The 16,228-nt window shown below is 41.8% G+C and overlaps 1 protein-coding gene and 1 long non-coding RNA gene across 5 annotated transcripts in view; one reads left to right on the top strand and one right to left on the bottom strand.

Annotated features, from left to right (window-relative positions):
• Ccnt2 (cyclin T2) overlaps positions 1 to 597 on the bottom strand; it is a 36,408-nt gene extending 35,811 nt beyond the window's left edge. For 2 of the 3 annotated variants that reach the window (XM_005315852.5, XM_005315854.5), the window contains exon 1: positions 393 to 594. In XM_005315852.5, coding sequence (XP_005315909.1) covers positions 393 to 550 — 158 coding nt within the window. In that variant the 5' untranslated portion in view covers positions 551 to 594. Of the gene's footprint in view, positions 1 to 392 lie in introns of all 3 variants that reach the window. The other variant, XR_002483166.3, reaches the window with a different exon arrangement.
• A 314-nt stretch (positions 598 to 911) lies between these two features.
• Positions 912 to 9,184, top strand: LOC120893023 (uncharacterized). 2 transcript variants are annotated; one of them, XR_005737930.2, is made up of 3 exons: positions 912 to 1,754; positions 4,629 to 4,680; positions 4,784 to 9,184. It is a non-coding gene; the product is annotated as an uncharacterized LOC120893023 (long non-coding RNA). The 2 variants fall into 2 exon arrangements; XR_013424059.1 differs by having other exon boundaries at positions 926 to 1,012.
• The last annotated feature ends 7,044 nt before the right edge of the window (positions 9,185 to 16,228 follow it).

The raw sequence follows: 16,228 nt of genomic DNA, 5'->3' as shown, positions 1-16,228 counted from the left end.
GAGAACACTTTAGTCTTCCTACCACTCAGCTTTCCCACCTTTCAACCCCTCTGGCAAAGGGAGACGTCGAAGGAGCCGCCCCTTTCCTTCGATAATACTCAGACTCTGCTCTCTCCTGAGAGGCACTCCCATTCCCTGCCGCCACCACGCGCTGCCCCAAACAGATTACACAACGCAACCTGCCGGCCTGCGTTCCTGTGCTCCTCTCTCCCCTTCTCCTCGTCCACGGGCTTCTCGCGACTGCCCGAGCCCAAGCGTCCCCTCACTCACGACACAGCCAAGGCCCACATAAGGCCAAGGCACCGGCGCCATGTTCACGGGACACCAGGCCCGGCAACCCGGCGAGGGAGACAGGGCGTGAGGGGCGGAAGGCCAAGAACAGGAAAGGATACACATTGAGACGCTGTCCCATGTCCTGGATGAGGTTGGCCGCCTGCTGGCGGTACGAGAGTTCTTTATCAGCCTCCACTCCGCAGCGGCGGCTCGGCGTGTTTTCCAGCTGTTCCCGAGTAAAGAACCAGCGAGAAGAACCTCCACGGCCCGACGCCATGACACTTCCTCCTCCGCCCGCTCCCTCACCCACCCCCCTCCCCTCCCGGCTCGCGGACTCCCCGCCAAGGCCGCGCGACCCCGCCCCACTCCGCTTGCCGTAGGCCACGCACCGCCCACTTTTCACCCCCGCCTCCTCCCGTGCGCGTGCGCGGGGACCGCCCTACCGGCCTGCCCAAGTCTTTTGCTTTCTTTTTTCTGCCCCCAACCTCTCTTTCGAGAGCGGGACCACAATGCTCTGCGCCACTTGTCATTGAGAGGCGCCGAAGGTGGGGTCGCTAGGAAGGAAAAGGTCGGCGTGATGCATGCCGGGTTAGGGATTGGCAGGGCGAAGGGGCGGGAGTAAGAGGAAGGAAGAGGCTGGGCTCGGGTTGGGTGGAAAGAGAGGCGGGCGGGCGGCTGCGCGGTGGGCCCTGGGTTTGGACTCGAAGTCGCGGAGCTTTCTTCCTGGATCCTAACACTGGTTGGTTGCTCTTTAAAACAGGAAAGCCTTTTCTGTCGCGACCGCGTGCCGCAGCCTCCATTTTCCTTTCGCTTATTTTTGTAGACGAGTGACTTCAGGGTCCATGAAGAGCCTTCGCCCAAGGTGCAGCTCTGGGGAAGGAGCTAGATGGAAAAGAGTGCAGAGGAAATAATGCTCTAAGTTTGTCCGCGCTTGAGTCCCTCAGCCTCCAAAGCCAAAAAAACCACGCCGCATACTTTGGGTTTATTTTTAAGATGTTTGCCAAATGTGCAGTTAACTGGAGGAGCTGACTCTCTGAATTAGGTCTTGAGTCCAGACTGGGAGTGTTTTTTTAAGCTTATTTTTTAAATTATTGGTGGATACAATATGCTTACTTCTACGTGTTGCTGAGGATCGAACCCAGTGCCTCACACGCTATGCAAGCACTCGACCTCTGAGCCACAACCCCAACCCTGGGAGTATGTTTTTATACTGCGATGTGATTTCTGCAATAAAAGGGTGGGAAAATGAATATTCCAAGGGGAATTGAGTGAAAAAAAATGTTACCCAAAGCTTGGTCTTCAGTATCTGATAAAGTAACATCTCATACACCTGTTGATTAATCCACTATCTCTAAGAAAATGCCTCAGAGCTTGTGAGAGTTAGTGCTCAGTTCTGAACCAATGCATATTGTTTGTGAACAAAGTTTGATTTTAAAATTTTAACTATTTGCTGAAGACTGCGGAGTACAGACCCACTACAAGTGAGTTCCTAATTAAAGCTCCAGGCTTTTGTTCATCATTGTTTTGGGGCTCCCAGACTCAGCCTAGGGTGGGCGGTATCTGCCTCAATTATGCTATAATACCGATTTGATTATAGTAAGCGATTATTAGAGATAGTTGCCTAAATAACTTAATTTCTTACTGGACTTAGGTCTTGTGTTATTTAGAAGTTCCTAGATTGATTTAAAGCAACGTTTTAAAAGTGCCTGCCTTTATTTCTCATTCATAATTAACAAGCAGGTATAGAGAACTTTCTTGATAAAGAGCATCTTTAAAAAACAACCTATAGCCAACATAATACTTTATGGTGAGAAAATAGATTATTTCCCCCAGAGATCCAGGAGAAGGCAAGAATGTCCCCTCACTGGACTCCTCATGATTGTACCGGATGTCTTAGCTAATACAATAAGACATGGAGATTGGAAAGAAATGTCAGTCTGTTCACAGATGACATAATTGCTTATACAGAATATTCCAAAGAAATAATAACCAGTTTTGCAATTAATTTTGCAATGATAGCAAGATTTTAGAATATAAAGTTAATATACAAAGGTCAGTTGTATTCCTGTATAACAGCAATGAATAATTGAAATTTGAAATTACAGGCAGTGGTGCATGCCTGTAATCCAGTGGGTTGGGAGGCTGAAGCAGGAGAATCGCAAGTTCAAATCCAGCCTCAACAACTTAGAGAGGTTCTGTTTCAAAACAAAAAAGGGCTGGGGATGTTGCTGAGTGGTTAAGTACCCCTGGTTTCAATCCCCCTCACTTCCCGTACCAAAACAAAACTTTCAAAAAAAAAAGCACTATACTAATTACATTTGTACTCCCTCCCCGAAGTATAAATAGGTATGAATCTAAAATATGTATAAGATTTATATGCAGAAAACTACAAAACTGATAAAAGAAATCTAAAAATTGGAAGGATGTCCTGGGCTTGTGGATTACAAAACTCAAGTTTACATATTAGTTATTCCCAACTTCATACCGAAATTCAGTGCAATCTCAACCAAAATTCCAGGAAGTACTTTTGAAAATATGGACAATGATTTTAAAGTTTATATGGGAAGGCAAAAGACAATAGGCAAGGTAATACTGAAGAACGCATTGGACTGACACTGCCTTCCTTCAAAGCTACAGTAATTGAGAGAGGGTGGTGGTGGTGAAAGAATAGCCACACAAATAGTCAACCAACTTATGACAAAGTAGTTATAGTAACTGAATGGAGTAAGGAGTCTTTTAAACAGACAGTGCTGGAACAACTGGAAATCCATTAAAAAAAGAGAATCTAATATACCTTCTATGATCAAATGAATCATAGAACTAAATGTAAAATTCAAAATTATAAAACTTCTAGAAGAAAACGGAAAATGAAGGTGACCCTACATTTGTCAGTGAAGTTTAAGGTACAACACCAAAAGCACAATCTATGAAAGAAAAAATTGATAAGTAGGATTTCATTAAAGTGGAGGCTCTGCTCTGTGAAAGACAATTTTTTTTTAAATGAAAATACCAGGAGGAAATATTTCAGAACACACCTGATAAAGATTTTTATCTAAAATATGCAAAGACCTCTTAAAACTTAACCCACTATTATGTATAATTATAATGCACCAACAAAATAATCCTTAACAGTGAGAAAACAACCCAATTTAAAATTTGGTGGAAGATCTGAATGGATATCTCACAAAAAAAGATACACAGGTTGCAAAATAGCATATGAAAGGATGCTCAACATACATCACAGCATATTCTTAGCAGCAGTTTGAAATTGTAAAAAACTTGAAACATAGATGTTCATAAATTGAGAATTGGCTAATCATGGTACATCTGTGCAATTTTCATTCATAGCATTCCTCCTTCATAAAGGAGGCAGCTTCCAGCTAGAGTGGTGGCACACATCTGCAATCCTGGCTACTTGAGAGGCTAAAGCAGGAAGATCATAAGTTTGAGGCCAACCTCATTAGTTTAATGAAAACTTTCCTCAAAATAAAAAGAACTGGGGGTATGACCCAGCGATAGGAGGCCTCTGGTTCAATCCCTATACTATGTCTTATCCCCAAAATACATATATGTATATATGTGTGTGTGTGTATGTGTATAAAGTTATGCTTTTATTGTGATATTTTGAATGAGATAAAGTGCTTATTACAGTCCTTGACTATTACTGAACTTTGAATACTTGGCAATTATTAATAGTTCATTAAAAGTAGAAATTATAAACACTTTGTATAAACTGGTTGCTCTGTTTTTAATAAACCTTATTGAATGTATTTTTTTTAAAAGGTGGCATTTTATATGTGAAATGACTACCAAAAAGCAAGAAAAATGAAAATGGGTAAAAAGAAAACAGGAACATATATATTTATATATATTTGTAATATATATAAAGCAGGAATATATATTATATATTTGTAAAATCATAGACTGTAAGAAAAACAAAAGAAAAAAGTAAAATTGTTTTCTTTTTGGGGTGAAGACTGGGAGATAAGGTACAATTTGATCTCTCTAAACTTTGGCATATTTTTCTGTTGATTTTTCAAAATGAATAATTTTTTAATAAGTTGTAAACTTTTTTGTGTCAACAATGGAAACTTCAATTTAATGCTTTCAATTTTTATTGGGAAATATCTTTAGAATGGTCTCTCAGTTAAATTTAAAGATGTTGTTTATCTTAATCAGTTCATCTTAAGTGATTTTCTTGAATATAAGTGTTCTGGCTGGGTGATATGAATTGTATTGAGCCAAAGCTGGCTTCCTTTTAGGTGGGATAGGAAAATGTGCAAGAAAAGGAAAGGAATGCTTGGATAATGGTTGTCTCCTTTGGAATCTGATGATGGTGCAATTTTTCCCCCAAGGTATATTTTGGAGAAGTACAGTAGATAAGGAAGGAGAGAAAAAGATGAAAAGGTAATTATCTTCAGAGACTCTTCTAGATTCTTGTGTGAGCTCTGTTGTTCTATGGCCAGACAAACATGCCACTGAGAAAGTTATTCTCTTTACCTTTGCTTAGAACCATGTGCTGTAAGTAGTATAAGGGTCCGTGGAAATGTCGGAGGAAGAGGTGCCTTACTTACCCCCTAAAGGAGTCCGTTGGGGGTCTCCTTGTCTGGAGATGCGCGATTCCGGCCAATGCACCAAACGTAAGGGTCCGGTGAAACGTCGGAGGAAGAGACCACCAAGAGACTGACTCATGCAATTGCAGAAGGGGATTTATTGAGGATCCATTCCAGTGCGCTGGGGCTCTGTGCCCACTCAAGAAGGGAGAGCAGCCCAGAGCCCCTGGCAGGGGTTGAGCAGTGCTTAAGTGAACTTTTTGGGGAGGGCGGGGACTTTGCCTACATCAGAACAAATCATCATGAGGCGCGGGAAAATCAAACAATAATTCTTAAACTTGATTAGTACATTCATTGGTGGGAACAGGTCAGGCGGGGGTGATTGGTCACTCCTAAGCGGGGTACACATTTAAACTGATTGGTGTGGGCCTTGAATGCTTACGTGCCAAACTGCACTGGGTCCTAGGTTATTAAACAACAAGAGGGTCAGGGAGAATATTTACTGGGCAGTTCCGGGTATTGTCCTTACGGCTACTGGAATTCCAGGTTTTGGGTGTAGCAGAGGAACTACCTGATCCTTCACTTTTTAACTCAGGCCTTGCAGCTTAGAAACTTTACAATGCTCGGTCTTTTACATTTTAACTTCAATTTCTTTTACTCTTACATTGGCATCTGAGAAGAATGTCTGCTATCACTGATTAGTATACTTGGCATAGAGGTTGCCAGGTTTGCTTATGAACACATATAAGGTATCTGTTTGGGGCTGAATTTTGTCTCCCAAAAATTCATACAGCCGGATGCATGCCTGTAATCCCAGCGGCTTGAGAGGCTGAGACATTAAGAATGTGAGTTCAAAGCTAGCTTTAGCAATGGGACGTGCTAAGCAACTGAGTGAGATGCTGTTTCTAAATAATATACAAAATAGGACTAGAGATGTGGCTCAGTGGTCGAGTGCTTCTGAGTTCAATCCTAGATACCCCCACCAAATAAATTCATATGTTGAAGCCTCTTGAAGGTCTTCCAAGAGGTAATAAAGTTAAAATGAGGCAAATAGGGTGAGATCTAATCTAACATGGCCAGCATCATCATCAGAAGAAATTAGGATGAAGACACAAAGGGAAGACCATGTAAAGGCAGAAGAAGATGCCCATTTATGAACCAAGGAGAGAGGCCTTAGAAGAAATTAACCCTACTGCCACTTTGACCTTATACTTTCAGCCTCCAGAATTGTGAGAAAATAAGTTTCAATTGAAGCTGTCCAGTTTGTGCTATTTTGTTGTGGCAGCTGTAGCAGACAAATACAGCATTCATTTGGGGATCCCCAGAAGTAATTGTAGTGGAAAATATTTTGCCAAGGAGTTACCACTAGGATAGTGACGATTCAAGCCATTATAATAGTTATAAGTTCATGAGGCCTAGCTATTTGAATTATAGTCAGAACCCTATGAATTCCCACAGCATAGAAATTCCAATAGTAATTAGAAGGTTGACTTCTAACTCCTGTCTTTGCTCATCTTAGGAAAATCTATTTTTAAAATTAGGTTTATTTTTTGTTGTTTTTTGATAAATGTTTATGGAGATATTACTATATGCTAGTAAATTCAAATTGTATAATCAACACACTCAACTTCCCTGTTTGTAGGTCTCAAAATCATTAAAATTCAGCATGTGTAAACTGGGCATAGTGATATCACTCAGAAGACTGAGGCAGGAGGATCTCAAGTTCAAGGCCAGTCTCAGCAATTTAGCAAGACCCTATCTCAAAATAAAAATTAAAAAAATTAAAAGGGGTGAGGATGTAGTTTAGTTGTAAATTACCCATGGGTTAAATTCCCAGTTCAAAAATAGATAAATAAAACAGTACATCTAAAAACTAAAATTGTATTCCTGCCCTTCAAACTTTGTTCTTCTCTCTCTGCCTTTTGCAGTGAATGGCACATTCACTTTCAGTTATGCAAGCCAGAAAACCAGGGGTCATCTTTGGTACCTCTAATCCTCACATCCTATATCTAACCCACCGTGAAGGTCTTTTAACTGACTCTTCTTAAGATCCCTGGACTCTGCCTCTGGTTCTACCATACCTCCTGCAAGCCAGAGGGGTCTTTTTAAAATTCAACTCTTATTAATGTCATTCTCCACTTGAAAATATCTCATTGCTTTTTAATACACAAAATTCCTCAAATAACCTACAGTCTTGTAGTGGTGTTACCGCTGTTGACCAGTGACAAGTCCTTGCTTCCCCAATGTTGAAGTATAACACCAGAGAAGCATGCAGAGTCAAGTTTAGAGTGGAAAATAGAAGTTTATTAAAGGACAGCAGAAAAGACTTCTCCTGGAGGAAGAATGGGACCCAAGAGATGGAATCTGTGGAAGTGCAGTTGTTTCCCATTTTTATAGTTCTTTCAGTGATAGAATGTAGGTGGGAAGGCCCAAGGGATGGGACACAGGTGGGTCAAAGAAATAATCTGGGCAGGAAGGACTTCTGAGCCAGCATCTTCAAGTTTGCTGGGGGCTGTTCATTAACACTTCTTTGGGATGGGCTGTGGTCTTGGGCTTTTCCCAGACTTCATTAACATTCCAAGAGTTGTTCAACTTTTCCAGGAATTCATTCTAAACATGGCCTCCATTTTGGATCTTACTTGATATTAGACCCGATTTACCTAACTACACTGACTACCTAACTTTAAATCTGGCTTCAGTGGCACCCCCTTTCTCCACAGAAAAGTCTTAACTGGGCTTTTCCAGAAATCTTTACCATGCCTGATTTTAGGACTGTCAGCAAAAGAGTCTCTGCAAAAGAGTTCAATGTAGATAAACTTCCTATTTTTGTGTCGCCCTGTTTTACTTGGCCACTGGCTGGGAAGATACCAGCACTCCAGGTGCTGGACACCCCCTTACTAGTTTTTCCCAAACATATCCAATATAGTAGTTTGTAGAAATGTGCAAATAAGGCCTCTGGCCTTGAGCTGGGCTTCACAGAGATATCTACATTTTTAAGACAAGAAAAGTTACCAATTGGGCTCCATGGTAACAGCTGGCAGAGAGAGGAAATAAGAGGGAGATCTTGGAATGGAACCAACATTTGACCCTTTCTCAGGTGTTGTCCTTGAAGGGTTAGCTTGCCCAAAACTGTGAAAGAAAAAGCTGCTTTTATGTGAACTTCTGCAGATTGTGAACCTTTGAACCCCTCCCTTTACATATTGGGTATAAAACTCTGAAACTACCTGAAGCCGGGGCTCAGAGGATTAATGATTATAGCAAAAGCTATGCCCTATGAACCTGGCTGTGAAAAACAAGCCTCTATCTCAGAGCAAAGCCTGTCCAAGGAAGGGACATGGCCTTTGTCCTTGGAAAAACCCACAGAGCACTCCTAAGCATATTCCCACCCTGCTAATGTTACCGCTGTTGAAGAGTCCTTGCTTCCCCGATGTTGAAGAATAACACCAAAGAAGCACACCAAGGCAAGGTCAGAGTAGAAATTAGAAGTTTATTAAAGGACAGCAGAAAAGACTTCTCCCAGAGGAAGAAGGGGACCCAAAAGGTGGAATCCGTGGAAGTGCAATTGTTTCCCCTTTTTATAGTTTTGGTGATGGAATGTAGGTTGGAAGGCCCGAGGGGTGGGACATTTCTTTGTGATGGGCTATCTTTAAGTTTGCTGGGGGCTGTTCATTAACACTTCTTTGAGGTGGACTTTGGCCTAGGGCCTTTTCAGACTTCATTAACATTCCATGAGTTGTCCTGCATTTCCCTGAGTCATTCTCAGCATGGCCTCCATTTTAGATTTCACTTGGTATTAGACCCAACTACACTGACTACCTAATTTTAAATCTGGCTTCACTAAGTTGTTTATCTACAAATAACAGGAGAGATCTGCTGCACCAGATGTCCCTGACTCAGTCAGGCTAGGTGGGGATCCATAGCAGCCCCCAATTAGCATGAGACAGGGAAATACCTGGGATTCCAGATAACCCTCCCAGTAGTTTATGGTGGTTGATAACAAGTTGGGAAACCACGTACACCCCTCTTGGCTTAAACCAATCAGTTCAGATGAATACCCCTTTTGTTCCCGCCAGTGAATGTGCTAATCATGTTTTAGAGTTGTCATTTGATTTTCCCACGGTGTGTGATGATTTGCTAAAAGAGGCTATGATGTATGTGAAGTCCCTGCCCTCTCCAAAGAATGTACAAAAATGCTGCAAACCCTGGGTTCGGGGCCTCTCAGCGTCACCAGTTGCTGTGTGTGTGCTAGCTCGCAATAAACACCTCTTTGCTGCTTACATCGATCTTGGGTCTCTGGTGGTCTTTAGGGGTCCCAAATTCAAGCATAACAGCTGCAGTCAAATAAAACTGTTTCCTCCTATCTTTGGTGCCTTGCCTCATCTGTCCCTACAACCGTCTTAGGTGATTTTGCCAATTTATATTAAAAATATATTCCTTTCTCACTTCCATCCCTAGTGGACGTTTTTCTTGTGTGCCACAAGGCTTTCATTTGTATTATTCCCTGTGCCTGGAATACTCTTTCCTCTACTTTTAGCTCTTGAATGTCTAAGGAACACTTTTGAAAAGTCCTTTCCTGACACTCTTATAGGATAAAACCCTTATATTAAGCTTTCTACTGAAAGGGTAAAGTTTCTAAGCTGGAAAGCTTGAATGTAAAAGATTAGGTATTATTAAGTTCCTCTGTTACACCCATATTCCTGAGATAGCTAAGACAATGCCCTACTGGCCATTTAGCCTAGGGCCCTGTGCAGTTCGTCACAGGGCCTGAACCAATCAGTTTGAATCACCCCCACCCGACCTGTTCCCGCCAATGAATGTGCTAATCACATCTCAGAGTTGTTGTTCAATTTTCCTGCGCCTCATGACGATTTGTTCTGATGTATGCAAAGCCAACCGCCCTCTCCAGAAAGTGTACTTAAGCTCTGCTTGACCTCTGCTCGGGGCTCTGGGCTGCTCTCTCTTCTTGAGTGAGCATGGAGCCCCAGCGTGCTGGAATGGATCCCCAATAAATCCCCTTTTGCCAATTGCATGGAGCCAGTCTCTTGTGTGGTCTCTTTCTCCAACGCTCCGCTGGACCCTAACATTTGGTGCATTGGCCGGGAACAGCGCATCGCCGGACAGGGAGACCCTAACAACGGACTGCTTCAGGGAGTAAGTAAGGCGCCTTTCTCTCTCTCTCTCTCTCTCTCTCTCCCCACTTCCTCCTCCTTGTTTTTCTTTCGCAATCGCTCGGGTTCGATTTCTGGCTCAGTGGAGAGCATAAGCTCCCAAAGAGCATCTGTCTTTTGCGATTGCTCTTTTGCGATCGCTCGGGTTCGATTTCTGGCTCAATGGCGGGCGTAAGCTCCTAGAGGGCGTAAGCTCTCAGAGCCTTGGGTTGAGTTGGCAGTGTGTGGCTGTCAGCGGAGAGCGTAAGCTCCCCCTGGTGATGGCGGACAGACGTGTCCAGGAGCCACAGACCACCCCTCCAAAGGACGCTTTGGTGGGGCTAGGGGGGACGGAAGTGCCCCCCATCAGGTAGAGGGGTGACGAACCCTCGCCGGTGTATTTTGCTGCCAACCCGTCTGGCTTTGCTGGCTATTCTCTTTCCCTCTGGTTAAGTCGACTGTCTGTCTTTAATTTTTGCTTCTGAACTTATGTTAAATGTTTACTGTGTGTACGTGTTTGTGTCATGTTTGTATTGTCTCTCTGTGCTTCAGAGTGGCCCACCCTCGGAGTTGAATGGCCCCCAGGAGAGTCCCTCCATCTCTCTCTCTAATCTGCAAAGTCAGAGATATTGTCTTTCAGCCGGGCCGCATGGCCATCCAGATCATGGTTTCTAACCTTTCAGGACCTCTGCGAATCTCTTCCTGCATGGGTGGGGTCCGCGCAGTCAGCTGGGAGGATTCCACCTGGCGGTATGGCAGATCTGTCCTGTCCCTGTTTCTCCTGGCCCCTCCACCCACCTGTCCTCTCCACCCCCTGGCCGTCTCTCCTCCCAGGAGGGGGGGGTGCTCTGGCGGGCGGACGGAATCGGGGGTGAGATCAGCGGGGGACCACCCCTCCTTCCCCTCCTCTGCCGGTAACCGGCTGCCACCGGGCAAATTTCCACCACAGCAGGGCGGGCAGGGTTGGAGATGGAGTCAGCAGGGGACTGCCCCACCCCCTGTCCGCCCAGTGAGAAAAAAAAAAAAAAAAGGCGGCTCAGGGGCACCCGGCCCTCTCCCTCCCTTGTAGGGGTAGAAGGGACCAGGTCCCCCAACCCCCCCCCCCCCGAGTGTTGCAGCCCTCCCCGGCCGCAGTGATCACGGGGCCAAGGAAGTGAACGTCTGGTGATAAATTCCATCTAAGGCTAAATACTGAGACTAGGGAAGCAATGTTTTCTTTCCCTCCTGTAATCGGCTTGAGTGCAAATAGAGATGCCTGCTGGGGATTTAACAACTTTGACATCTTGCTTTGACTTTTCTCAAAGCCCTGTCCTCATTATTAAATTGGTGTTAATTGACTTTAGAGATGGGTACCAAATTTTCAGTCACAAATTTTAACACTCCCGAGGAGACTTCTAAGGAGTCCCCACTCTGCTTTCTTGGGGAAGCCTAGCACTCGAAACAACTGCAAGCAGAGGATGAGCTTTTTGGGAGCTGGCTACTAAAAAGTTAGGAAAAAAAAATGTCTAGTGCCTAAGATCAAACCAAACTGGAGGAACTGATCCTGTGGGTGAAAGATAAGATTAAGGGACTCCCAGCAGCTGCCAGAGCCATTTAGCTCTGGGGAGTGTCCTCAGTTCTTATCTACACTTTAAGGATTATGCCACCTCTGTTTACTTAAAAAGAAGGACACTGAATGCAGTAAAGCCAGTCACACTGAGACCTTTGATTTTATACCTATAGTTGCCCCTATGTGAAAACATCTGGTCCACTCATGGGAAAGTCTATGGTACCACTGATGGGAGTCATAATTAAATGAAAGTTCAAAACCTGGAGAGATATTTTCTTATCTGGTTGTCTGATTGTTTCTTAGAGATAATCTAGGTTAGATGTGTGTCTAAAAAATTAATTTTTTTTATTGTAACAATCTGGTATCTGAATGGGTTTCTAAAGTATTGCACTATCTTGCAGTTAAAAGTTGGGTTTAAGCAATTGTTTAGTTTGATTTCAGATAGTTCATGCTAGAAAACTTAAATACTTGGGATAAAAAAAAATTAAAGAGTTTCAGTTTTGAACTGGGTAGCCTGAAAAGATTTCACTAAGGTGTACCAGTGCATTAACTGGGATAAAAATAGTAAGTTATGATATGATATCTGTTCCCCTCAGCGTGTAAGATTCAGAAAAAAAAGTGTTAAATTAAAACGTTGGTCTGGCTCATTAAAATGACATTAAATAATTAAATAGCAACAGTCTTGGAAATTTTCAAAGCTTACTTTTAGATATACATGGTAGTGTGTGGGTAAATTTAATGTAACTTAATGCTACTTTAGGAACTTCAGAACAAGCAAAGTGGCTTAGAGGTTCTAAAAAAATTTTTTTTTCTTCTGCTGGCAGAGATCCTATTTCTAGTTTTATGTGAACAAGTTTTTCCAGTGTAAAAAGATATGAAATTTTGGGAATTGCTTCTTAAATTTGTATCATAATTTTCAACATCCAAACCTGGAAATATAACTTAAGGTTAAAATGCCTTAGGCCTAAAGTGTCTGCTCAAAATAGCAGTTTTTCCCTGCTCCTTTCAGACCTTAGTCAGGGCTTAAGCTGATATGCAAAAAGAAGCAGCTTGGAGCTCAGGCCCAAGGAAAAAAAAAGAGTAAAAGTGTCTTTTTATTTGAACTCAAACTAGACCAAACCAAGAAGTAAATTGTATGGTATTTACTAACTACTGGCCAGTCATCGTTTTTTAGGACTCTTGCTTTTTCTTAGATTCTGTATTTTTTTTGAGCTCGTGATTCTGATCCTGCAGACCTAGGTTAATGTTTTTCTGATCAGTGGAGTTTTTTGTTTTGTTTTTTTAAATATTGCAATGGAGATTTCATCTGCAAAAAGCTATGAGGCCTTTATTATTGTTATGTGTGCACACTCTTGTTATGTGTTGTATGTCGGTATGTCTGTATGTTTGTATGTCCATATATCCTACAGTGATATAACAATTGACAGATGAGGAGCGCTCATGAAAAATTAAAAATAGATCCAAATATCTTTAATTCACGTGATTCAAATGGTTCAATTTAGATTGGGTAAACAGATAAAAGTAAAGATGTCTTTAAAATTAGGCTTATACATTTCTCTAGGTGTTCAAAAAGGCCCTAATAAAATGTTAACTCTGCTTAAATTTAAAAGTTTACAAGTATTGTTTCAAAATGTGAACAGAAGAAGGTTAACAGATTAAAAAAAAAAGAGAAACTAGAAGGTTTTAGGTATGGATTTAATAGAGGGAAAATGTGTTTCTGGGTAAGAGTTTAAGTAAATGAGAGGGTTTAAGTAAGTGATAAAGAAAGTCTGTGTAAGTTGGTTATAAGTGTAAGTTTTTGAACAAGTAATCTTAAAAGAAATTAAACAGCTGGTTAAACAAGTGCTGTTGTTTTAGAGAATTGTGCTATGTTATTTCTTTAAAAGACAAATTTGGTTAGCATAAAATCATCAATGTAATTGTGATGTTACTAATGTGTTCATATCTTCCAGGTATACAAGTCTGTAAGGTAAAAGCTTCAAAAGAACATTATATCAACCTGGTGTTCTAAAGTTGTATGGCGATTTTAGGCTTAAAAAGAAAAAAAACATGTTGGAGATTCAATTATATCATTTGTGTTCTATAACTGGACTCGTTATCAGTAAGATATATAAAGTTCTATGTTGTTTTCCACACTGAGACACAATTTGAATGTATTTTTAAGTTAATGAGAGCCTAATCTGTGTAAAGGTTTTATTGTAAAACACAAAAGTACTTTGCTACTTTCCTACAAGAGGTCAAAAGCTTTCAGTCTTTCTTTAATTCATGTTTTAGATGTGATATTATGTTGTGTTAGCTAATATTCATGTGAACTTGAGCAACAATTTATGTAGGCTTTGTAAAATGATGTCTAAAAAGCAAAGATCAGCTTCAGAACTATAGTATTTAAGATTTATGAAGAGCCCCACCTTACTTGAGATAAGGCTCTATGTTCCATCTCACTGCATATGAAGGTGACTATAAAAAAAATAGACCAGATTTCAGTGCATTTAAGGTTGTGTCCAAAAGTTGGTTTTTGTCATGATTGCCAGGACCTCAAACAGGGGATTATAATGTATAACTCTACCAGAATTCAAGGTAGCTATTACATAAACTAAATATGTTTTTATCCTAGTTAGTTTTGTTTTGTAGTTTGCTTTTAGATGGTCTAAGGATTGCTTGTTAATGTTTTAAAGAGATACTGCTTTAAGAACTCACAACCTGGGTTAACTTAAGATAAGGAGTTATCACCTACAGGATAGAGAGATAGACATTAAAGTTCAGCACCCTTAATATAAGGCTGTTGACTTATTTGCTAGATGTTTAAGATTAAGTTTTAAAATTAAAAATTTGGCTCTTGCCCTCTGAGTCATCTGAATCAGGGAATAGGGAACTTTTTCAAAGGGCTCTGCAACTCTAGGCCACATAACTTCCCAAGCAGGGAGATTAATGAGACCAGTGGAGGGCAGAAGGCTAATCAGTGCATTTGCTGTAAAGAGGAGGGTCATCAGAGAAGGGAGACATCCCTGATGCTTCTGAGGGAAGCCTTATGGTCAAGCAAGGCCTGGACCCATCCTAGCGCAAATGGCACTAGCAGAACTAAGAAGCTGCTGTGAAGTTCCCGAGGACTCCCAGGGTAACTCAGCTGACTGTTAACAATAGGTAAAAACAGAAGTCAGTTTGACTTGCTTCATCTTAAACACTTAGCAAAGACAGTCAAAGCCAAAGCACAGCTGTTCCTGGACATCTTAAATGATAATAATAGTTAAATGTAACTTCCATAAATAAGTAGACTGGAGGCTACAAAAGAGATTCTTAGACAGAAATGCCTGATAACTGTCAAAGGGACTGCTAGAGTAGTTTTAGTCTAAGGCCTTTATTTCTAACCAACACAGGTAGGCTTGATGTTTGCTAATATGGTTATCCAGCCCTAAGTAGCAGAATTAAAGATTTCTCTATTAGACACAGAGGTCATACTAGTAAAAGGATTTTGCAGGATCAGATGGCATTAAATTATTAGACTATATCTTAAGGGAAGAGACATCTGTAACCCTAAATGTTAGTTGTTGTGTTGACATCCCTGACATTTCTGACAATGTGACAAATATCCTTAAAGATTTACATGAAGATAGAAGCCATGTCCTCAGCAACATTGTCGTGGAAACAGTACCTTAACTCCTAGTTCCTGGTACTGCCTGATAGAAAACATTGTTAATCTTTGTCTTGGCCATTATACTCATTGGCATATTTCTGTGCTGTGGCATTTCTTGCTGCATCAATCTGGTTCTAGTACTAATGAATTCTTGTTTCTCTTATAGACCACCTATCACTCGAATGGCCCTCCAGCCTATTACTTCTCAATTGGACTTTTAGCATGGACCACTCGATAGACCCGATATTTTTAAGGGGGACTCCAAACTGCTTGCCCCACACCGTCCCTTTTCAGCCTGAAGAAGCCAGAGAGATCCTCTTTGTCCCCCTTCCTCACAGCAGTAAGGAGTTCCCAAATTAGAGGAGGGAATGAAGCCAGATTTAAAGTTAGGTAGTCAGTGTAGTTAGATAAATCGGGGTCTAATACCGAGTGAAATCTAAAATGGAGGCCATGCTAAAAATGATTCCAGGAAACACAGGACAACCCATGGTAATCAGAAGGCAATATGCTCCACTGACAGAGATGAAAACTGAGACTCCCCAATAATTATGATTCATTACTTTTAAGATTAAAAGTAGTCAGAAAAAGGAGTGGGGAATGAAAGGGTAAAGTTTCTAAGCTGGAAAGCTTGAATATAAAAGATTAGGTATTATTAAGTTCCTCTGTTACACCCAGATTCCTGAGATAGTTAAGACAATGCCCTACTGGCCATTTAGCCTAGGGCCCTGTGCAGTTCGTCACAGGGCCTGAACCAATCAGTTTGAATCACCCCCGCCCTACCTGTTCCCGCCAATGAATGTGCTAATCACCTCTCAGAGTTGTTGTTCAATTTTCCTGCGCCTCATGATGATTTATTCTGATGTATGCAAAGCCCACCGCCCTGTCCAGAAAATGTACTTAAGCTCTGCTTGACCTCTGCTCGGGGATCTGGGCTGCTCTCCCTTCTTGAGTGAGCACGGAGCCCCAGCGTGCTGGAATGGATCCCCAATAAATCTCTTTTTGCCAATTGCATGGAGCCAGTCTCTTGTGTGGTCTCTTTCTCCGACGCTCCGCCAGACCCTAACACTACTAGTGC

The sequence above is a fragment of the Ictidomys tridecemlineatus genome, chromosome 7 (genome assembly GCF_052094955.1).
Source record: "Ictidomys tridecemlineatus isolate mIctTri1 chromosome 7, mIctTri1.hap1, whole genome shotgun sequence".
NCBI classification, from domain to species: Eukaryota; Metazoa; Chordata; class Mammalia; order Rodentia; family Sciuridae; genus Ictidomys; species Ictidomys tridecemlineatus.
The sequence above is the reverse complement of the archived record's forward strand: the minus strand, read 5'-3'. Positions and strand labels throughout refer to the sequence as shown.